The sequence below is a fragment of the Geotrypetes seraphini genome, chromosome 10 (assembly GCF_902459505.1).
Source record: "Geotrypetes seraphini chromosome 10, aGeoSer1.1, whole genome shotgun sequence".
NCBI classification, from domain to species: Eukaryota; Metazoa; Chordata; class Amphibia; order Gymnophiona; family Dermophiidae; genus Geotrypetes; species Geotrypetes seraphini.
The window spans coordinates 137257718-137282650 of NC_047093.1; the positions used below are offsets into that span (position 1 = coordinate 137257718).

The 24933-nt window shown below is 43.9% G+C and overlaps 1 protein-coding gene across 1 annotated transcript; it reads left to right on the forward strand.

The window, feature by feature from the left end:
* The first annotated feature begins 1501 nt into the window (after positions 1-1501).
* LOC117368644 (vomeronasal type-2 receptor 116-like) lies at positions 1502-24843 on the forward strand. The gene is made up of 4 exons (XM_033962371.1): positions 1502-1600; positions 2347-3144; positions 9565-9829; positions 23948-24843. Exons 1-4 carry the CDS (start codon positions 1502-1504, stop codon positions 24841-24843), a joined length of 2058 nt encoding a protein of 685 aa, XP_033818262.1.
* Positions 24844-24933: the final 90 nt, after the last annotated feature.

The window sequence follows — 24933 nt, forward strand, 5'->3', positions numbered from 1 at the left end:
TCAAGGGAGCTCTTTATCAACAGGAGGTGTACCACAGGTCTTTTTTTGTGTTGTTGTCTGCTGCCCTTCTCCAAACAAGGAGTGAACAATTTAATTGGCCCCCTTCAACGAGGCCAATACTCACTTGTACTATTTTTGCTGGAGAAAGGGCAGGTTGTAGGCCTCAAGGACTCAAGGATCTCCCATATGAAGACCGTCTAAGCAGACTGCAGTTATATTCTCTCGAAGAACGCAGAGAGAGGGGAGACGTTCAAACATCTTACAGGCCTTACTGAGGTAGAGGAAGATATCTTTTTCCTTACAGGTCCCACAGCAACAAGAGGGCATCCACTCAAACTCAAGGGTGGGAGACTTCATGGTGACATCAGGAAGTACTTCTTCACTGAAAGGGTGGTTGATTGTTGGAATGGTCATCCACGTCAGGTAGATGAGGCCGGCAATGTGCTCGACTTCAAGAGACAATGGGATAAACATGTGGGTTCACTCCGGGGAAATGCTTAGGGGGAGGGTTCTTTTATGGGGTAGGTTCTTTTAAGGGGAGGGCTCTTGGAGTGGGCAGACTTGTTGGGCCAATGGCCCTTTTCTGTCGTCATACTCTATGATTCTATGACTCTATTTCAACAGCTTCCTCTGTGATCTGGTTGAATGAGTCTCAGATGGTTCTGCATCTTTTTTTCCCATTTCTAAAATCTGATTTGATTTCTTAGCTGCCACCACACACTGAGCTCTGGATTTCAATGTATCCTCAGTGATGACATCTAGATCCTTTCCATGGGTGGTGACTTCTAACATGGAACCCTGCACTTGATCATATTTAACCTCATCTACCCGTGCACTAATCTGTGTTCTCAAGAGAAAGGAGCCTTGAAAATTAAACCAAAAGTTGCAACCAGAAGGAAGAAATAGCCCATCTTCCTGCTTACTGTTTCCCCTTGAAATGTCCCTATTTCCCTTTACTTCATATGCATTCACTCTAAAACAGTGGTCTCAAATTCAAACCTTTTGCAGGACCGCATTTTGGATTTGTAGGTACTTGGAGGGCCTCAGAAAAAAATAGTTAATGTCTTATTTTTTTAATTTATTTATTTTTAATTATACATCAAACTTTACAAGAATACATCTTGCTCCATTAAACACAGGGAGGAAAATCAAATCAAAGCATTGAAAATCAATCTTACAATATCAATCCATCTTAATTCCCTTCTTAGACCACTTTATTGGGGGGAATGGCCAAACAATACATGCGTTAATGTCTTATTAAAGAAATGACAATTTTGCATGAGGTAAAGCTCTTTATAATTTATTAATCTTCCCTCCCCCTGAAGGCCTGCATGTTTCCTCCTTCTTTGCAGTGTCCTCCAGCTTCCTCCTGGCCTCCCGGTCTTAGTTTCAGCTAATTACTGCAGCCTGCAGAGAGGATCGCTGGTGCTGTAGCGTTCCTTGCAGGCTGCCATCGGCCTCCACAGCACATTCCCTCTGCTGCGGTCCTGCCCCTCCTGTGATGGCAGGATCGCGGCACAGGAAACGTGCTGCTGATATCAATGGAAGCCTGCAAGGATCACTACATCACTGGCAATCCGCTCTTCAGGCGGATCTGAAGGTAAGAGCAGGAGGCTGGGGGGAAACCAGAGGATGCTGCAAAGAGCGGTCTGCACTAGTACAGACCGCTGGCCGCAAAAATAGTACCTGGTAGGCTGTATATGACCTCCAGGCCGCTAGTTTGAGATCACTGCTCTAAAACAAATATACATGCTTTTTAGTGACTGGATTGCAGAATATTTACAGCTTGAAAAATTTACTGACTGTTCCCCACTTTGTCTGTATTCTTCCAGAGGCTCCAAAGAAAACCCAATACCATTTACTGCCTCTTTTACAAAGCCATGCGGCAACAGCCCAAAATCCCTTTAAATCTCTATGGGCTTTGTGGCCATTAGTGCAGGGCAGCCGCTAACACGGCTTTGTAAAAGAAGCCGTCGATGTTGCCTTGATTAACTTGCAAAACAATACTGCACTAAAATCATTCTAGATTCAAATACATTTATGTACCTCCTTGGATTTGTGAGGGAGGGTGGGAGGAAGAGAGTTGGCCTAATGTGAGGCTGTCTATGTATCAATGACTAAATATCCCCAAAGGGGGAGCATGCAATATCAGGTATATTATATATTCCTTTATAAAATTACACTCATGGAGAGCAATTTTATAAAAGAGAGACTAACAGGAGCCTAGACACAAGCACCCTCCTGCAAACTATGTGCTATTAAATCCTATGACCTATGTGATATAAACTGTTCTCTCAGAGTTATGAAAAAGGATTATATATTCATTATTTTATATTGTCCTGATAGGTCAGTTATATCTCACAGAATCTTTATATGAGTGACCCTGTTAAGTATCCTTATTTTTACCGGACTATCCCCAATGAGTTGCATCTCTGTGCTGCGATAGACAAGCTACTGAAGTATTTTGGCTGGAAATGGGTCAATATCATATCAACCAATGACGAAAGCAGTGTGAGAGCTATCGAGATCATGAAAGAAGGGATTGAACGGAATGGTGGCTGCATCGCATTACATCAAAGCTGTCCTCACCAGAGCATTTGCTCAAGTGTAGAATTACAGAAATTTTATAGAGCAATTAAACAATCATCTGCTGTGAACATTTACTACTCTAATAAAAATGGTGCATTTTTTCTACATGATCTATGGAATCTTCAAGCAAATGTGAAAAGGGGCCGGGTTTTCATCACTATAGCTGAGGTAGAAAAAAAAGACAATCTAAAACATTTTAACATAAGGAACAAGTTTTTTATATTCAAACCATATAAGAAAGCTATGCCAAATTTTTATAAATTTATCCGTGAGATGATACCTGTCAGGCTGGCAAGTGATGTCAATAGTAAACATTGGTGGAAGGTCCTGTGTGACAGCAGATGCCCAAAGAAGATCAGAAGAGACTGCAACTCTACACTTAAGAAAGTTGTCGTAGCTCACTGTCTCGGCACATTCCTTGGGAGCAGCTACAGTGTGTATAATGCTGTGTATGCCGTGGCACACGCACTGCATAACATGATCATGTCTGGCTCAAGAAATGGCATTACATGGACCAGAGAAAATATGGACGTTTTGGACTCTTTGCCATGGAAGGTAAGGACCTGAATTCAGGACAGAATTAATTCATCGAGGGCCCCTAGGCACACAGGTCCACTGGGCACTCTGACAAAAAGCATACAGCACTCTAGAGTGAAAATTGCAAGGTTACCTACAAACATCATATAACACCATCCTCTAGCTCAGTGTTTTTCAACCGCTGTTCCGCGGCACACTAGTGTGCCGCGAGATGTTGCCTGGTGTGCCGTACGGTCAGGGCCGCCATCAGGGCAGTACCACCAGTCTAGGGAGAGGGGCGGTCCGCCCCACATGGACAGGAGAGAGCTGGACGGGGGACCCGCGGAGTTCAATACATCTCGAGCCGCGAGGCTCGTCTTCTGTTCCTGCCTGCCCTGCAGCTAACATATAGCCGATCGCAAGCGTTCCCTGATGTCAGCGCTGACGTCGGAGGGCGGGCTTAAGCAAAGCCTGCCCTCCGACGTCAGCACTGACGTCGGAGAATACTTCCGTTCGGCTATTTGTGCGCGGCAGGGCAGGCAGGAAGCAGAAGACAAGCCTTGCGGCTTGAGCTTCGTTTTGCTGAGAAAGTTGCAAAGATGGGCTGGGAGGCAAACACGGAACACAAAAGGGGGGAGGGAGTGCGTTTTGGACACAAGGCATGAACTTGGGAGAGAGGAAGGGAGGGAAAGAGATGCTGAGGTGGGGGAGGGAATGGGTTTTTGGACACAGAAGAAATGGACTTGGGAGAGAGGAAGGGAGGGAAAGAGATGCTGAGGTGGGGGAGGGAATGCGTTTTTGGACACAGAAGAAATGGACTTGGGAGAGAGGAAGGGAGGGGAAGAGATGGTGAGGTGGGGGAGGGAATGCGTTTTTGGACACAGAAGAAATGGACTTGGGAGAGAGGAAGGGAGGGAATGAGTGTTTGGACACAGAAGGCATGGACTTTGGAGAGAGGAAGGGAGGGAAAGAGATGGTTGTGTACACGGGGAATAGAAGAAAGGAGAATTTTTGGTCATAGGGAGGGAGTGAGGTACAGATAGTGACATACCAGGGTGGGGGGGGGGCGGTCTGCCCCACCCCGGGTTTACGTCCCAAGGGGGTGCACAGCTGGCCACCCTCCAGTGTTGTCCCTAGGCCGGCAAACTGCGGCTCTTTAGCCACTTGAGTGCCACCGCCGCCAACGGTGTTGTTGGCGGTGGCAGCATTATAAAATACTTTCTTTGTGTTTATTTGATTCCTATTCAAGAGAATTACTTTATATATAGTCAATATAGGCACAGAGTTAAATTTTTTAACATTTTCTAATGGTGGTGTGCCTCGTGATTTTTTTCATGAAACAAGTGTGCCTTTGCCCAAAAAAGGTTGAAAAACACTGCTCTAGCTCTAGTTCAATAAGCTTTTTTTGTATATATATAAAAATCTAATAAATATGAATTCAGAAGTGCAAAAATTGGTAATAGTTATAATAAAAAGCCAAAAGTGTCAAGAGCAAAATGACAACTTTCCAGAATTTCAAAAAGCAAAGAAAAGTGCAAAAATCACTACTTGATGAGCCTTGTGAAAGCAGGAAATTACATATGTACAACAAACGTAAACTACCATCTACAAGGACTTATCTCAGAAGCCGCAAACATCTGTCTAATAAGGGTGTCTGTTGTCCAGGAGTGCCCCAAGGTCTTGGCATCTCTCTTTGTTTTCCTCTCCCTTCTCTGGTCTTCCTTCTCCCTTCTTCCCTCTCACTCCCCAATTGGGTCACATACTAGGTCAGACCAAAGGACTCAAGCCTACTATCCTGTTTCCTAGAAGTAGCCAATCCAACAGTGCCAAGCCAGTGGGACTCCAATATCCTTAAATTTCTTGGAAAGATGAAGCAGTGCCTGCATTCAGTGGAAGCTTCATTGATTTCATTCCTTTGTCTGCCGTGTGCTCACTAAGTTAAAGCGGGGCTTGAATCCTACTTTGCCACTTCCTCCAGCTCTGGTGCTCGTACAAAGCTCCCCGTCCATTTTCTTTCCTCACTCCTATGCTTACGCAGTCCAAAGGCTCCATGCCACCCTCTTTGCAGCACTGCCCGTCTACACCTCCTTCCCCCCTCCCTAATGCCTGTATGGGGCCCCGCTATCTTCCCTTCTGAACTTGGACTTACTCTTGCGTCTTCCTCTGGGAACAGGATATAAGCTGCAGTTCTTGCCCTTCTTTCCTATCAATGGATGGACCTTCCCCTCTTTCTGTTCTCTATCATGTCACCCCCTTCACTCTCGCATTTTCTTTACTCTCCCTTTATTTTGGAATTGTTCACCAGCCTCACCCCCTGTTCATCTCTGGCCCTCACCTCTCCCTCTTCCTTTTTCAATCTATCCCCAACCCACATACTCTTTCTTTCTTCTCTCTCCCTCCATCTCCTCCCCTCCCCATCTCTATCTAGTCCTAACCCCGTACTCTCTCTGTACCGCCCCCTCCTTTCTTCCTCCGCTGCCCTCTCTCTCTGGGACTTGCCTTAATGCTGTTTGCTCTGGCCTTCCCCCTCCTCCCCCTAATCCCTCCCCTCCGCCCATTGATGGTGTGAGGAGCTGCACTGAGACCTGCATACTGAGGAGCTGATCAGGATTCCTCCTACAGCAAAAGCAGCCAGCACTGAAGACCAATGCTCTGAGAGCCCTCGCCTCTCTCCCCTGGCAATTGTAAGCCCCTCTCCTTCAGCGAGGAGTCCAATACCTCCATAGCATGGTCCTCCATCTCCTCCCCCCGAAGCCAGAGAGAAAGGGTCCCTGCTCCTTCACACGCTGCAGGCCCTGGGGGCTCTGAGATTAGAGGCAGGAGAGAGAGTGAAAGGAGCTGAGACTCGGTCAGGGACTCCCCCCTCAGCGCCTTTTCAAAATTAGTGGTCCAGCGTGTATCCCACCTGAAATCCTCTCGAAGATTGTAAATGTAGTAGCCAGCAGCACAACAGGGCCAGCACGCAGGAGCAAGCTTTTCGTGCTGCCGGCCGGCCCAGCACTGCTCCATGATAAGCTGCCGTAAGTTCTCACAGGATTTGCGGTTCTCGTAGCAGCCTATCAACGAGCGGTACAGGGCGGGCCGGCAGCACGAAAAGCTCGCTCCTACGTGCCAGACCGGGTGCGCTGCTGGCTACTACCTTTACAAAGGAGGATTTCAGTTCGGGATACATGCTGGACTTCCAGGGAACAGGTACACAAGGGAGGGAAGGAGGGAGGATGGTAATTATTAGTGTCAGCCAGGGCAGGAGACAGGAGGGATCCCTTCTGTCCCAGCCTACCATTAGGTGGTTTAAGTTAAGGGAAAGGGTTAATCTACTGGCTGGGTTAAAGGAGAGTATGGGACAATCAAGCCATTGTGACATCACTGATGAGGTTGGCTCTTTTTAGGGGGAAGAGGGTACAAGGAAGGAAGGTGGGACATTGTTCATTGCCTGGCAGGGAGGGGGGACAATATTCAAAACTTGGCAGGGAGGGGGGCTTGGTTCACAGCCTGGTAAGGAATGGGACTGAGTGCAGGGCAGGGAGGGAAGGGGGCTGGGTGCACAACTTGGCAGAGAGGGGGGGCTGAATGCAGAACCTGGCATGACAGGATACTTGAATATTAAGCCACCCGACATATTCGAGTCAACCATTTTTCTTCCTTTTTGGGGGGAAAATGAGGGTCTCGACTTATATTCAGCTCAACTTATACAGTATATATAAGTTTTTTTGGGGGGGTTTGTCACATGCTCAACAATAACCCCAGTAGCACAGGTTAAACAGCTCCTGACTCTGCTCTTCCATTATCAAATTTTATACTTCCTCTCCCTTTGATCATGCAGTAGTAGCCAACAGATCTAGTCCTTTAGTTATTTGTTTGAATTGCAATGAGCTCCACTGTAATTAAATATTCACTGAATGTGTATAACCAATACCAATCGATCCAGGCCTTTGTCTTATATACCGGGTCATTCTCAGAAAGGGACTCGATACGGTTTACAAAATTAACCAAAAAGGCAAAGGAGGCAATGATACGACAAAATTAATCTATTACAATCCCTTATTTATCATTTAAGAATTTCTTAAAAAGATACGTCTTCAAAGTCTTTCTATGAAATGTCAAAGAAGAGAGGAGTCTAATTTCTGAAGGAAGATCTTTCCAGATTTTTACCAAAGCAAATGCCATAGATTGAGAAAGCTTATCTAAGGTTTCTATACCCCTAGTGGAAAGGAATACTAATTTAAATTTATGTATTCCTCTGTTTTTTTATATTCCTCTGTTTGTTTGTTTTTAATGTATTCCTCTTTTTTATGTATTCCTCTGTTTTGGCCAATTGGGGACTTCCTTAGACTCCTACCTAAGGAAATCTCTGATTGGCTGAGGTGCCCTAGGCCCCTCCATAGGGAGGATTCCGAGGCGCCTCAACCAATCAGGGCCTTAGGCCTCTCCCCATGCATCAGATGATGACCAATTGAAGAGTAGGAGCAGGAGGACTTTCCTCCTGCTCCCGAAGATTTTGGCAGTGCAAAGGAGCAGGAGGAGGGTTCGGGCACCCCTCCTGTTTCCAAAGATGTTGGGGAGCCTTGTCCAAGGATTGGGAGGGACCGGGCACCCCTCCCAACTCTTTTACAGGTACCGGGTAGGTGGGCCGGGCCCAACCGCATGGGTCAACCAGAGGTGGGCCGGAGGTTGATGGCCTAGGAGCAGGAGGAATTGAGCACCCCTCCTGCTCCCAACTTTTTGGTGCTGGGGGGTTTGGGCCATGCCGGGAGGGGGCGAGGGTGAGGGAGGGCCGTGCTAGGAGGGGGAGGCGAGGGCTGTGCTGCATGCATGCAGCATTTTTTTTTTTACCGCTGATGGCAGAAGGGAGTTGGTATCCCTCCTGCTTATTTCTCGGGGGGGGGGGGGGGGGCAGGGCAGGGCAGGCAGGAGAGATCGGGGCCTGGGGGGGGTGTCAGGCCGATCTCTCTTGCCTGCTCCCGGAATCTCCTGCTTTCTACCGCCTTTAACCATGCAGTACAAGCCCGCTTTAAAACCACGGGCTTGCACTACAAGGAATGGCGGCAGAGAGCAGGAGAGTCCGGGAGCAGGCAAGAGAGATCTCAGATGGGCTGAGCTCTGACAGCAATGACAGGAGGCTGCTTCTCCTGTGTGCGCATGAGTCGGGATCGCTCTGGACGTGGGTAGGGGGGCTTGCTAACGATCATCCCCATTTGCATGTAGGCCTTTACTGAATCAGTCGGCCTGCTTGCAAACGGAAACGGATCATGCACAGTTTGGAGGTTTAGTGAATCCTGGCCTGTGTCCCTGATTCTGTCTAATAGGTTAAGTATTTGTTTTGCTTTATTTTAATTTTCTTTGTTCTTGGAGCCAAAGATTGTGGACTAAATAATTAATTAATCTATTGTTTGATGTTAATTCAATTATATTTACCTTATTGGATTATTTCCAAATCCTTTCAAGTTTTTGTACTTTTTATGATGAAAAATTTGAATAAAATAAAGTTTAAAAAACCTACTAAATGCACTCTAATTTATCGAACGTGTACTTAGCTTGCTTAGCAGCAACACTTCTCCAACGGAATATCCGTTTCAACCCTTTCTTCAGGGCTTGGGTGAGCTTTTAGAGTAGAATGCTGCAAAGCCAAAATGAAAATCGCATTAGTGACTCTACTATTATCAGTCCTCAAAAAAACTATTTTGTATAAAACTTTACATATGAAAAAAAAACCTGTACTTGTTGCATATCAATCATAAAAATCAATCCATAAATAAATCCATAAATCCATAAATAAATCCATAAATAAATCAAAAAATCAATCCATAAATAAAATTCTTCATGTTAAGCCACTCACCGGTAGGGCTAGTCTCAGTTTGACCAGAAGGCCGCCGTGTAAGCGGGCTGCTGGGCAAGATGGACCAGTGGTCTGACCCAGCAGCAGCAGCAGCAGCTCTTATGTTCTTATGAACGCTAACTGAAACTTGTTGCTGCAGGCATGACTAAGGTGACCATTTATTTTTTCATCAAAAGGGAACATCTATTAATTGTCAGTCCCGCCCCAAATCCCACCATAGCCCTACCCCAATCCCGCCCTAGTCCCACCCCCAATTCTGCCCCTAATTTCTTCCATTCATTTTTTATGTACACATACTATCTTATTAATTCATAATGGTAACCATAAAATTTTTAAAAACTACGAAGCACACTACGCTTAGAAAATGTAAATTATCATTTATATTTGAGGGGGTTACTGCACTTCTAGAATGGAATCAGAGAAGTTTATATGGCTGTTATAAAATAATTTTCCTAAGCTTCTTCAGGGATTTGGTCCGTACTTTAAGGTTGTGTCTATCTGTAAGTAGGAGGAGATAAAGAGCGCTTTAAAATTACTTCTTCTCACAGTTATAAACAAATGTTTATGTATGCTTGAAATTATCTCTCTAACCTGACATTACTTAAAATGCACCCCTCACTTAGCTCCATCGTTATATGAGGCGCCTCCATTTTAAGAATGGCCTAGAGGAAGAGATGTACCTGGATGAGAATGGAGACCTCACCTCTGGATACAATATTTTGAATTTGAACTTTCTTCCTAATATAACATTGGAATATAAAGTTGTTGGACGTTATAACCCCCATGCTCCCCCAGGGCAGGATTTCACCATTGATGAGAAGGCGATCATCTGGGAGAATTCTTTCACTCAGGTCAGATTTAAACTATCAGAGGTGCTGATCCAAACAGGTATCATGAAACTTGTCATAAAATGGTCAATAGAATGGTGTATTTTGGCTTTCTGGGCAAAACGTTAGCTTCCAGATTCTGTAAAGGTCACTTCAATTGGAGTGCTGATCCCAGATGAGTACATATAGGGCTAGATTCACTAAGCAAACCGATCGTGTACCGATCAGTTTGTGACCCCTTTACGACCTGATTTTCCTCCGACCCAATTCACTAACCTCTCTTCCGATCCGATTCTGATCCATGCATGCAAATGAGGGGAAACGGGAAAGATATGATTCACTAAACATTTTTAGGGCACACTGACTTGCTGGCCAATCCAAAAACAAGCGACTGGTGAGGACTAGTCACTTGTACAAAAACCCTGCTCTCTGCCCCAATCTCCTGCTCTCTACCCCAATCTCCTGCTCTCTGCCCCAATCTCCTGCTCTCTGCCCCAATCTCCTGCTCTCAGCCCCGACTCTCTTGCACTTCCCCTTTTTTATACATTCTGCAAAAACCTTTAACCCGCATGCCATTCCCCCCCCCCCCCATGACGATGCCCCCCGATGATCCCACCATTGCCTCTGCCCGCTGCTGTTGTAGCCTATAGCAGGAGGGATGGGGCCTAAGGGCCTGATTGGCTCAGGTGCCTTGGGCTCAGCCCTTGGAAGGGGCCTGAGGTGCCTCAACCAATCAGGGACTTCTTTAGTGAGTTCCTAAGGAAGTCCCAAGCTGCTATTTTGTGTGTATAAAACACGCAAAATATCTGCCCGATTAAAAAACTGTTAAAAGCCGGCAAAAGCCCTGACAGCAGTGACAAGAGGCTGCTTCTCCTGTCACTACTGTCAGGGCTCTAATGATCTGTGGTCAGTTGGTGGCATGCCTATGATCACCCCCATTTGCAAGAAGATGGTTGGTGAATCAGTCGGCCTGCCTCCAATCGCCCATGGATTGGACACGGATCGGAAGGTTAGTGAATCTAGCCCATAGTAATTAGTCAATTGGAGTTAATTGACACTAATTAACTGTTACAGGCATGTCTGCCTACTTACTTGGAACAAACTCCTGACTCATTTGAAACAGAAAGAAAGGGGATGGGGTTTGATATATTGCTTTTTTCTGTGATTACAAAGTGTTTTACATGTTTTAGACAGGTACTTAATTTAGACCTGGTACAATAAAGTATTATAGGGAAAGGGAAAGAAGGTACCAAGCCTCGACGCAAAGCAAAATCAACAAAAAGATACACTGGAGATGTCAAATCCATCCTGTAGTCACAAATCATTTATTTACAGTTTCTATCAAAGTTAAATAACGAGTCTTTAAAAATTGCTAGAACAGGTAAAGTTCCAAAAGTATTAAACAACTTTCCCAGAGTCACAAGGAGCTGCTGTGGGAATTGAACTCACAACCTCAGGGTGCTGAGGCAGCTGCTTGAACCACTTGGCCACTCCCCCACTTAGAAAGGAGAAGGTGTTCTTTTTCAGGAAGCAAATAGAATGTGAGGAGGCATGATGCTGTTTTTTTCTATTTTGAAATTTGTTGGCTGATCTGCATTTTTTTAACAGGTTTTTTTTCCATTTCACTGTTATTGTTTTTAATGTGATGTATTATGAATATTCAATTATTGATTACTATAATCTATCCTTAGGTTAGTAAGCTCTATATATTATTATATAACTTAATTAGTCTATATAAATCTATTTTCGTTAAAGTGATCACATCTGATCTGAGGCTGGTCTAATCTGTCTATGCACTGACAAGAATCAACACTTTTTGGGTATTTTTACAAGTACCTTCCTAAGCATGAAATATGCTGCTACACATGATGACAATTTAAAAATAAATAAAAGAAACATTCCAGTTCAGAAACAACCATCCAGTATCAAATGAAGTTACATATAAGGATCTCTCATACGAAGAAAGACTGGGCAAACTGCAGCTCTATACTCTAGAGGAGCACAGGGAAAGGGGTGACATGATTGAGACATTTAAGTACGTCACAGGTCGTGTCGAGGTGGAAAATGACATATTCTTTCCCAAGGGACCCTCGGTCACAAGGGGGCACCCGCTCAAACTCAAAGGAGGGAAATTTAGTGGCGACACCAGGAAGTATTTCTTCACAGAAAGGGTGGTAGATCACTGGAACAAACTTCCGGTGCAGGTGATCAAGGCCACCAGCGTGCTCGACTTTAAGAATAAATGGGACATTCACATGGGATCCCTACGAGGGTCGAGTTAAGGAACTAGGTCATTAGCACTCAGACTTAATGAGGTGGGTCAGTAGAGTGGGCAGACTTGGTGGGCTGTAGCCCTTTTCTGCCGTCATCTTTCTATGTTTCTATGTTTCTAACATGCTTTCTCAATCTTCAGAAACCTCCGCAGTTCAGATGCAGTCCAAGTTGCCATCCTGGTTACAGGAAATTAACCAAGGAAGGAAAACCCATCTGCTGCTATGACTGTATTCCGTGTGCAGAGGGAGAGATCTCCAACCAAACTGGTGGGTGACATCATGGAAAACATGGGATACAAATAAATATAGGGTATCTATTATGGTCCCTGTTCTTGAAATTAAGAAGGGCTGTAGGTCTCCAAAAAGTGTAATTCATTTTCAAGTTTCAAGTTTATTAAAAAATTTGTATACTGCTTATCAGCCAAAGACATTTAATTTCATACATATGATAAAGTGCTGGAAATTCAATGATTGATAGGATAGAGATACAAATAAGGGAGAAAACAGGCTGGCTGGGACTATTTTTTTCCTTTACAGAAGGGGGAAAATACTTGATAAGATTCCTCTCTTCCTACCAGCTGGCCACACAGTCATGGTAATAATTCAGGAACTAGCCCTTGTCTCTTTAAAAACAAAACACCATAGGGTAGGATGCCAGACAGAGACGGCATAGGATGAAGCTAAGTGGTGATAGTCTCAGGAGTAATTTAAGAAAATGCTTCTTTATAGAAAGGGTGGTAAAACGTGAAATGGCCTCCCAGTGGAAGTAGTGGAGATGAAGACTGTATCTGAATTTAATACAGCATGGAGCAGGCATGTGGGATCTCTTATAGAGAAGAGGGACCACCGAGGGACAGCAGGAGCAAAGAGAAGGATATGGAGGCTACAGGAACCCAGCAGAGCTACCCAGTTTACTGCGTCGAGTGTCATATGTATGACTACCTCCCCTCCGGGAGGCGGGCATACATATGCGGTCGGTGTCAGGAACTGGAAAGCCTGAGGATGGAGGTCAGCAGATTGAGGGTCAAGGTCCAGGAACTGGAGGGACTGGAGGGACTGCGCGACACAGAGGAGACGAGCTGGTCAACCAAGGACACAGACGGAGCAGGCCTCATTGTGGACCAGGTGAGGGACCTCGAGAGATTCATCGAGGAGGCCTATAGGAAGGCGGGAGGACAGGACCAGCAGCTGCACGGATGGATGTCGGCAGACGAGACCCAGGATCCACAAGGCGACACCGAGGAAGGACCTAGCGGAGGAACCACGCAAGAGGAGGAGACCGTGACTCACCGAGACCCCGAGAGTGAGACACCACACTACACCGAGGACACGGACCTGAGACAGAGGAGGTTGCTGAGGAAAGGGAAGTCTGCTATTGTGGTGGGAGACTCGATCTTGAGAGAGGTAGATAGTCACGTAGCTGGAGGAAGGGAGGACCGGCTAGTGACTTGTCTCCCAGGGGCCAAGACACGAGACGTCACTGATAGGATCGAGAGGATCCTGGATGGAGCAGAGGCAGAGGAGACTGTGGTGATAATCCACGTCGGAACAAATGATGTGAGCCGGAGGAACTTCAGCATGGCCACGCTGACTGACCAGTTCAGGGTCCTGGGACGAAAACTGAAGCGGAGTACCCGGAGGATAGCGTTCTCAGAGATCCTGCCTGTACCGAGAGCAGATGCAAAGAGGCAGGCAGACATCCAGGCTGTGAATGCATGGTTGCGGAGATGGTGCCAGGAGGAGGGCTTCCACTTTGTGAGGAACTGGACGTCCTTCTGGGGAAAGAGTAAGCTCTACCGGCGGGACGGCCTGCACCTGAGCACAGAGGGAACTAGACTACTGGCTGCCAATGTGAAGAAGGAGATCGAGAGGGCTTTAAACTGAGGAGAGGGGGAAAGCCGACAGCTGATCTGATGTTGACGCTTCGGACAACAGTATCCAGAACAGATGCTGAACGGGCTGACTGCACGGAGGAAGTAGAGAGACCAGTGGACCTTATGATCAGACAGCGAGGGAAACAACAGGTAAAGGGAGCTTGCTGGGAAGAGACTAAAGGGCATGGAGACACAGGGGGACTGGGTGGCGCGAGGGCGAAAGTTGAGGGTATCATAGGGGCTACACAAGGCGAGGGGGATCGAACAGAGGCAGGGGCCCAGGTGGGGGCAAGAAAACCCAGAGGAAAAGCGGGGAAGTGGGGTGGCGGAAATGTGGGGAAGATGAAAGCTACGAGGGTAAAGGCTGAGGGCAAAGCAGAAGTACAGGGAACAGGAGAGGCGGCCCAGGTGAATGCAGAGGTGGAGAAAAAACAACGGGACCTGCGGTGCTTATACGCAAATGCAAGAAGCCTCATGGCCAAGATGGGTGAACTAGAGGTCGTGGCCAAGGGGGAAGACCTAGATATAATTGGAATTACAGAAACATGGTGGACAGAGCAGAATCAATGGGATGTGGCGCTGCCGGGGTACAAGCTCTACAGGAGAGACAGGACCCACAAGAAGGGGGGAGGCATAGCACTATATATAAAAGACTCTATCTACTCGGTCGGGATGGATATGGCAACGAAGGCAGAGGGGCTGGAATCGCTATGGGTCAAACTGCCGGGAAACAAGGGTGCAGACATAAAACTGGGGCTGTATTATCGCCCACCTGGTGCGCCGGAAGGAGTCGGACACGACTTGGAAGCTGAACTGAGACAGGAGTGCAGGACTGGAAGTGTAACAGTGATGGGGGACTTCAACTACCCGGGGATAGACTGGAGTACGGGTCACTCCAACTGCACTAGGGAAACAGGATTTGTAGAAGCTGTGAGGGACTGCTTTATGGAGCAACTGATCAGGGAACCGACGCGGGGGAGTGCTACTCTTGACCTCATCCTGAACGGATTAGGAGGGCCTGCAAGAGGGGTAGAAGTGGGAGGACCACTAGGCAACAGTGACCACAATGCGATCAGATTCACTTTAGAAAGGGGGACACCCATAGTAAGGAGGACCGCAACAACTGCGCTCAACTTCAAGAAGGGGAACTATGTTGCTATGAGGGAAATGGTGGGGAGGAAGCTCAGAAACATCTTTAGGATGGAGACTGTGGAAAGCGCCTGGACCCTATTCAGGGACACCCTGCAGGAAGCACAAAAAATGTACGTCCCCAGTTTCAGGAAAGGCTGCAAGAACAAGCGGTCAAAGGACCCGATTTGGATCTCAGCAGAAGTAAAGAGGGCAATAAACGACAAAAAAGTATCCTTCCGGAGATGGAAAAAGGATCCAACGGAGGAAAATCACCAGGCGCACAGGAAATGCCAAAAAGAATGCCACCGAGAGGTTAGAAAAGCAAAAGGGAAATACGAAGAGGGGCTGGCCAGGGAGGCGAAAAACTTCAAGGCATTCTTCAGTTACGTAAAGGGGAAACGACCAGCAAGAGAGGAGGTGGGGCCGTTGGACGATGGGGATAGGAGGGGAGTGATTAAAGAGGATAAAGAGGTAGCTGAGAGGCTGAACACGTTCTTCTCGTCGGTTTTCACGAGAGAAGACACATCTAATATACCGGACTCAGAGGAGCTCATGAGTGGGGAACAGGCTGAAAAATTGGAGCACATAGAGGTAAGTAAGGAGGATGTCCTCAAACAGATAGACAGGTTAAAATGCGGCAAATCACCGGGTCCGGACGGGATCCACCCGAGGGTTCTGAAGGAGCTAAGACAAGAAATAGCGGGCACAATACAGCATGTTTGTAACCTATCCTTGAAAACTGGAGAGGTACCAGAGGACTGGAAATTGGCGAATGTCACACCTATCTTCAAAAAGGGATCGAGGGGTGACCCCGGGAACTACAGGCCGGTGAGCCTGACTTCAATTATAGGGAAGATGGTGGAAGCTATGATAAAGGACGGCATTTGCGAGCACATTGAGAGAAATGGCCTACTGAGAACAAGCCAGCACGGATTCTGTAAGGGAAGGTCATGCTTAACGAACCTTCTGTACTTCTTTGAGGGAATAAGCAGTCGGGTGGACAATGGGGAACCCATCGACATCATTTACCTCGATTTTCAAAAGGCTTTCGACAAGGTGCCACATGAAAGGCTGCTTAGGAAGCTGTGGAACCACGGGGTGGGAGGGGATGTGCACCGATGGATAGAGCACTGGTTGTCGGGTAGACTGCAGAGGGTCGGAGTAAAGGGCCAATATTCTGACTGGCGGGGAGTCACGAGCGGTGTGCCGCAGGGATCGGTGCTGGGGCCGTTACTCTTCAACATATTTATCAATGACCTGGAAAAGGAGGCAAAGTGCGAGGTTATAAAATTTGCAGACGATACCAAACTGTGCGGCAGAGTTAGCTCCAGGGAGGAGTGTGAGGACCTGCAAAGGGACCTAGACAAGCTGGAAGACTGGGCGAACAAATGGCAAATGCGCTTTAACGTGGAAAAATGCAAGGTCATGCATATAGGGAAAAAGAACCCGTTGTTCAACTACAAATTGGGGGGGGCATTGTTGGGAGAAAGCGGTCTTGAGAGAGACTTGGGAGTGCTGGTGGATGCATCACTGAAGCCATCTGCACAGTGCGCAGCGGCCTCAAAAAAAGCCAACAGGATGCTGGGCATCATAAAAAGGGGCATAACAACCAGGACGAGGGAAGTCATCATGCCACTGTATCGAGCAATGGTGCGTCCGCATCTGGAATATTGTGTTCAATATTGGTCGCCGTACCTCAAGAAGGACATGGCGGTACTCGAGAGAGTCCAAAGGAGAGCAACAAAACTGGTAAGAGGGCTGGAACACTGCCCATATGCCGAGAGGTTGGATAGGCTGGGGCTCTTCTCTCTGGAAAAAAGGAGGCTCAGGGGTGATATGATAGAGACCTTCAAGATCATGAGGGGCATAGAGAGGGTGGATAGGGACAGATTCTTCAGGCTGAAGGGGACAACAGGTACGAGGGGGCATTCGGAGAAACTGAAGGGAGATAGGTTCAAAACGAATGCAAGGAAGTTTTTTTTCACCCAAAGGGTCGTGGACACTTGGAATGCGCTACCGGAGGACGTGATTGGGCAGAGTACGGTACAGGGATTCAAACAGAGACTGGACGGATTCCTGAGGGATAAAGGGATCGTGGGATACTGAGAAAGCTAACCAGAAAATAAGTATAGAAACCCGACCAGGTCGTGCATGTGCAAGACCGGAGGGCTAGGACTTTGATGGGAAGATAGGACTCAATGGGAAGCCAGGGTGGCATGGGGGCCCCTTCTGGTGATTTGGACAGGTCGTGACCTGTTTGGGCCGCCGCGGGAGCGGACTGCTGGGCAGGATGGACCTATGGTCTGACCCGGCGGAGGCACTGCTTATGTTCTTATGTTCTTATGGGTGGTGGGGAAAGGCAGACTGGATGGGCCATTAGGCCTTTAACTGCTGTCGTGTTTCTATCTTTCTATGAAAACTCAGGAACTCAGCTTAGTCGAAGCACAGAGATACCATGAAATAAAAATTGAATCAATCTTGTCTTATGAAAATTTGGTTTTCTTATGAGTGCAAATAATGTGGAAGGGGGGGGTTATTATATGTCTTCTTATGTTTGATGAAAGTCATTGACTATGAGGGAGGGAGGGTTATGGATATTAAGTGATGTATTTAAATATAAATTGATGTTATATGCTGTTGCACTTATTATAAGTTTTAAAAATGAATAAAGAATATTAAAAAAAAGAAAATTATGTAGAGCCACACAATCACCAAAATATAAAAAAATATATATATTATAGAATTTTTAAGATAATGCATTAAACACTCAACTTCTATATTTGTAGCTGAAGGACTTACATTCAAATTTTATAGACATTGTAGGTACTGTATATCACTTTGGAACAGAGTGGTTTGTTCATTTTTAATAAAATGAAATAAAACTTGCCCTGTGCCAAGAGGGCTTATAATCTAAAGATTTTCTCCCATTGCTGTAAAACAAGGTTTCAAGGTTCAAGGTTTATTAATATTTGATTTATCGCTAAATCTATTTACAAAGCGATGTGCATAACTAAAAAAGTAAAATACAAAGATACAAATAAAAACTCAGTAACAACAATTTTAAAACATGACAAACTTGAATTGGGAGGAAAAGTGGGGGAAAGATTACATCTATTATATATAGAAAAAACAAATACGGGAAAAAACATGAGGAAACAGGGGTAAGTAGAAGGTTAAAAATTAAAAAAAAATTTTAATGAGTATTAAAAACATCTTTAAAAAGGTAGGTTTTCAATTTTTTTTTTTTTTAAAGAATGGAGATCTCTTTCGTTTGTGATATGGTGTGGTAAAGAGTTCCACCATTGTGGACCCATTACGGAAAACATGTCTGCTCTTCTTGTTCCTATTGCTTTTAGAGAGGGTATCACCAATAAGTTTTGGGAAGATGATCTAAGTGAGCGAACAGGGTTGTAAGGAATTAACATCCTTGATATAAACAGAGGATCGTTATGAACTAGGGTTTTAAAAATGAGCAGCATAACCTTATATAAAATTTGGTGGCTAATGGGAAGCCAGTGAGCATCGATAAATAGAGGCGTGACGTGATCAAATTTCTTTGGGGACCTGTTTATAAAAGTGAGGTGAATTATTACAAAATTGAGGTGAGGTGAATTATTACAAAAGTGACCTGTAAAAGTGGCTGGCTGTTTACAAAAGTGAGGTAACATAGTAGATGACGGCAGATAAAGACCCGAATGGTCCATCCAGTCTGCCCAACCTGATTCAATTTAAATTTTTTTAAATTTTTTCTTCTTAGCTATTTCTGGGCAAGAATCCAAAGCTCTACCCGGTACTGTGCTTGGGTTCCAACTGCTGAAATCTCCGTTACTACCTACTCCAGCCCATCTAAACCCTCCCAGCCATTGAAGCCTTAAAATTAGCATGACTTTTTTTTTAATCTTTATTGATTTTCAAACTTTGATAGTGCAATATAATTAATTGAACATAAAATACTGCATAAACGCACTATAAACTACACAAATAATATATAAAACAAATATTTTCTCCCATACTCATCTCAATTATTAATACAATAATACATATGAAGTGATTACAATAATATAATTAAATAATTTAAATCTTCAAAATACATTAAGGGGTCCTTATATCAAGCCGCGCTTGTGGGGTTAGCGTGTCGGACATTTCATCACGCACTAACCCCCACGGCCGGCTAAAAAACTAACACCTGTTCAATGCAGGCATTAGCAGCTAGAGCGGCAGGTGGTTTAATGTGTGTTAAACCCCTACCGCAGCTTGATAAAAGGGCCCCTATATCTTCCAGTGTGTCATAGATCTGTTTCAGTTTCTATGGTTTATCAGCATTGACTACCATTCTGATACTGGTATCTGCCCCTTATCTTCCTCATTATAGACAAATGCAAAACATTAATTTAATCTTTTGACTATGGCCTTGTCTTCCCTGAGAACCCCTTCCTTCATTTTATTTTCACGGAATTCAAATACAAAATCTTGTAGCTGTATGACCTGGTTTCATTGGGGGGGGCTGTGCTTCTCCTCTCCAAATGTGGCTGGGATTTTGGTTTCATTTCCTGTGTCTTCTCAGTGCTGCTGCTCTCCATTCCACCTCTTTGCCTTCCATTGCTAGGGCTTGTGGAAACTAGCAACAAGTGTAGACTGTTCTTTAATCACTCGACTCCTCCTGAGAGTTGTGGGCTTGTCTAAACTGGTTCCCTGCTTGCAGAATTACACAAGATTGCTTGAATACACTTTCCACAAGTTTCAAGTTTGTTAGTTTCTTGATGTACGTCCCTCAAAGATATCTAAATGGTTTACAATAAGAGAAACTATATAAAAAAGAAAAAAAAAATTATTTAAAACCCACAGGGAGGGCTGCAAGACTGAATTGTGCACAGCTTACAGTTGTTTGGCCCTGTCTTTGATTAAGGTGATGAACTATTGAGAATAAGTTCCAAGGATAAACTGAATGTCTGAAGATAGCTGTATGAAGAGTGCAATGTGCTGTTTTGAATTCACAACCCTGACAGGATTCTAGATTTCCATACTACTCACCTGCCCACCCTTCCCACAATCCCAATAATGTTTGGGACATTTGTTACTCTTAATGTGTCTGGGAGGGAATGCATGGATGGGAGAACATCGCAGGGGAGGAGACATAGGCATCCTGGGACTGTCTGCCAAGTCTCTTCCCTGAAGAAGCCCTTTCTGGAAACGTCAATCGCTCCTCCTAAACTTACTTGCTCCACTTCATCACTGACGCTGAAACCGTGGATTGAAGACAAAGTTTTATTTTATTTTTCTTTCCAGCTTATGATTTATCTTTAATCTTATCTATTGTTTTGCCTTTTGTCTTTGTTTTGTTCTATTTCTATCATTTAAATTTCCCCCTTCTGCTTCTATTCCTTTCTCTCCTCTCTTCTACCTTCCAAAGTATTTAGATCAATGCTGTCTTGTTAAAATGTTTATTTTATTTTTATTTTTCCTCTAACTCTACTTTTCACTTCTCTATTACCCTCCAGGTACTTTAGTTAGATTGTGAGCCTTCGGGACAGTAAGGGAATTTTTCAAGTACCTTTCTTATTTCTAATCTTAATGTATATTTTCTGTAAACCGCTTAGAACCTAACAAATGTAGCGGTATATAAGAAATAAATTACATTACATTACATGGACCATTTGGCCTTCATCTGCCATCATGTTTCTAGGTTTCTATAACCATAAAGCTCTATGACATCACAATGCAGGCAAAGAGCCTTAGCCAATGGGAAGAAGATATGCAAATGTTAAGAGCCTTAGCCAATAGGGAGAGGAGGAGATAGTGGATGCTGCAGAATTCTACTGTTCAACGGCTCCCCCTTCTGCTTCTATTCCTTTCTCTCCTCTCTTCTACCTTCCAAAGTATTTAGATCAATGCTGTCTTGTTAAAATGTTTATTTTATTTTTCCTCTAACTCTACTTTTCACTTCTCTATTACCCTCCAGGTACTTTAGTTAGATTGTGAGCCTTCGGGACAGTAAGGGAATTTTCCAAGTACCTTTCTTATTTCTAATCTTAATGTATATTTTCTGTAAACCGCTTAGAACCTAACGGATGTAGCGGTATATAAGAAATAAATTACATTACATTACATTAATATCTTTGACCCATAACTCCTTGATATAAGGCCAGAGACCCAAACCTGAAATCACACCCCCAGCACTTTTTTATGGGTATCTCCCATGCATTACAAGTGGGGCAATAATGATCCCCATTTCCTCATGTTGCTTTATCAGCCTTTCAGAACTAACTCAAAGTTGTATCTTACTTATTTGGTAGACTGTACTGTAACCCCCCTCTATTTTTTCTTACCAAAGTGCTGAGGATCCTAAACTGTAGTCATGGTATCCAAGTGGCTTAGCTCAACACCCAGCCAGAAAAAGAGGAAAGTCAGAAGAAAAATGAACACTAGCCACTCTTAACTTGGATTTTAAGAGAACTGGCTAGGATTAAATGTTTTGAAAATCAGATAAAATATACAAAGGTTATAAACATTGTAATGAATAGCCAGACTAGATGCAAGGTGCAAAAACAAATTTATTGCACCTTCAATAATTTGTCTTTAAAATGGTTAAAAGCAAATAAAATCTTTTAATAAGTTATAAAGTGCTTATCATTATAATTTAATAACATATGCCTAACTGGATCCAGTATTCTAATATTCTAACGTGTTTCAGCATTCACTATTTATCACTAATACATACTGATGACTGAACAACAGTGTTTCCTTTACAGTACAGAAACCTTTCTTTATATTACACGGTTCTCAGGGTCATAAATGTCATTTAAAGTCATAGAGTCTTAACTTCAGGTAGGCAAAGTTGTTCTTAGCAGAAATTAAAATGACTTCTGTCTTTGGTGAATTTTACTTATCTTTGTTCTTCATTCTTCAATCTTCAGGCCTCTTTCCTTCATCTGTTCTTCTCCCTACACCTCTCTAAGTCAAATAAAAATAAGAGGAAAAATACCCTCACTCCCTATATGTAAGTATCTTAAGTTTGCCTGCCAGTTCAGGATACCTAAGAACTGTTCCACTAAATAAGATTAAAAGAAATAAAAATAGTTTCTATAACTGGAATTCTATCTAAACTATTTTTTATTTTCCTTAAACTAACTATTGTAGCAGACTGAGTTCTCTTTACTTACATTTTTCCATTTTCTTAGACAGACATTAAAACAACACACAACTTTCTCACACACCAATTTGCCTTAAATCTGTTCCAAAAATCTGTTAGTCATACACACAATTTTTATTAAAGTTTCATTCATATACCTCACCTTCTATCTCACTTACTCTCATTTACACACAGAACAAAACCAGAACCGTTTTCCCTTCTTCAAAGACAACTCAGTCTGTTTAACTGTCACAAGACAGTTGATGTCCCTGCAGACTTGTGCAGCCAATCAGAAACATTCTTACATTAGCATAGATTCTCAACACATTCTAATCAATATCTTTACTCAAATAGCTCTGCATTAGGAAACTACCAACAGCAGCCAATCAGAAACATTCTTACATTAGCATAGATTCTCAACACATTCTAATCAATATCTTTACTAAAATAGCACTGCATTAGGAAACTACCAACAGCAGCCAATCAGAAACATTCTTACATTAGCATAGATTCTCAACACATTCTAATCAATATCTTTACTAAAATAGCACTGCATTAGGAAACTACCAACAGCAGCCAATCAGAAACATTCTTACATTAGCATAGATTCTCAACACATTCTAATCAATATCTTTACTAAAATAGCACTGCATTAGGAAACTACCAACAGCAGCCAATCAGAAACATTCTTACATTAGCATAGATTCTCAACACATTCTAATCAATATCTTTACTAAAATAGCTCTGCATTAGGAAACTACCAACAGCAGCCAATCAGAAACATTCTTACATTAGCATAGATTCTCAACACATTCTAATCAATATCTTTACTCAAATAGCTCTGCATTAGGAAACTACCAACAGCAGCCAATCAGAAACATTCTTACATTAGCATAGATTCTCAACACATTCTAATCAATATCTTTACTCAAATAGCTCTGCATTAGGAAACTACCAACAGCAGCCAATCAGAAACATTCTTACATTAGCATAGATTCTCAACACATTCTAATCAATATCTTTACTCAAATAGCTCTGCATTAGGAAACTACCAACAGCAGCCAATCAGAAACATTCTTACATTAGCATAGATTCTCAACACATTCTAATCAATATCTTTACTAAAATAGCACTGCATTAGGAAACTACCAACAGCACCTCTGCTGAATGTGGGCTCAACATTCCACAACACAACACCAGCACAAATACTCCACAGTATCTGACACAACACATGGCCATATGCCTCTGGAAAATGGATCAGGAATTTAATTTATATTATAACCTTGGTTATAGTACTACCATGGATCAGAGCCACTATTTTCAATTTGAGCTTGAAAAGCAACAAAAATGTCTGAGGATTGCTCATGCCCCCTGCCTAACCCCCCAGGGACACCATCATTAAAGGCTGGGTGATCCGTATGAGCGAGAGAAGGGTTAGGTCTTCTCCAGTAGAATGGAGGGGTTCAGGATTCATATTGGGGGGAATGGTTGCATTTTTTTGTGCAATGGTCTATGGTATCTGCTTGTAGTAGCATGAGTGCATATACTACCTGCTCTTACATGCAGACATTTGCAGACATTAGAGTTAAATTACCAGGTGCTAACTCAAAATGCAATTCACAGTCCTTCACTCTCCATGCAGTTAGAGTGAATTAGACTGCTCTGTCTTGGCTGAGCTGTGAAGATTATAGGACTCGTGATATTTAAGTGCACTTTAGTAAATAGACCTCATTATATATGTGAGATAATGAGATGATAATCTTCTTTCTCAGATATGGACACCTGTACAACATGCCCGGATGATCAATGGTCAAATCAGAAAAGAGATGCCTGCATCTCAAAAATGATAACTTTCCTGTCTTTTGAAGAGCCTCTAGGGATTATTTTAACTTCCATCAGCATGTTCTTCTTTCTCATCACTACTGCCATCTTGGGAATCTTTATTTATTACAGAGACACTCCCATAGTGAGAGCCAACAACCGACACATCAGCTATATTCTCCTCATTTCCCTCATACTCTGCTTCCTCTGCTCCTTGATATTCATCGGTCAGCCAAACGAAGTGTCTTGTATCCTCCGACATGCCACCTTTGGAATCACTTTCTCCATTGCTCTCTCTTCCATATTGGCAAAAACCATCACTGTGGTCATAGCCTTCCAAGCCACCAAACCTGGAAGCAAGCTCCGGAAATGGATGGGTTCCAGGGTCTCTAACTCTATCGTCCTTTCCTGTTCCCTTATTCAAACAGTTCTGTGTCTTGCCTGGTTGTTCACTGCTCCCCCATTTGCATATCTTAATATGAGATCAGAAATTGGAACAATACTAATTGAATGTAATGAAGGGTCAGTAATTGCATTTTACTGTGTTCTGGGTTATCTGGGATTTCTGGCTGGCGTCAGCTTCATCATAGCTTTCCTAGCAAGAAATCTACCTGACAGTTTCAATGAGGCCAAGAATATCACCTTCAGTCTTCTGGTTGTCTGCAGCGTCTGGATCTCCTTCATCCCAACATACCTGAGCTCCAAGGGCAAGTACATGGTGGCAGTGGAGATATTTGCTATTCTGGCCTCCAGTGCTGGACTGTTGGTCTGTATCTTTATCCCTAAATGCTATATTATTCTGCTGAGGCCTGAAAGGAACAACAAGAAGGACCTAAGAAAAATATAGGTGCCCTTTTGCCAAACTGCGTTAAATGCTATCACACATTTAGGGCTCCTTTTACGAAGGCGTGTTTACGGTTTTAACACGCGAAATTTT

Coding starts and splice junctions, on each gene's coding strand:
- LOC117368644 (XM_033962371.1), top strand. CDS start 1,502: ATGGCAGGATCGCGGCACAGGAAACGTGCTGCTGATATCAATGGAAGC. Junction 1,601..2,346: donor CTCTTCAGGCGGATCTGAAG/GTAAGAGCAGGA, acceptor TTGTCCTGATAG/GTCAGTTATATCTCACAGAA. Junction 3,145..9,564: donor TGGACTCTTTGCCATGGAAG/GTAAGGACCTGA, acceptor CCCCTCACTTAG/CTCCATCGTTATATGAGGCG.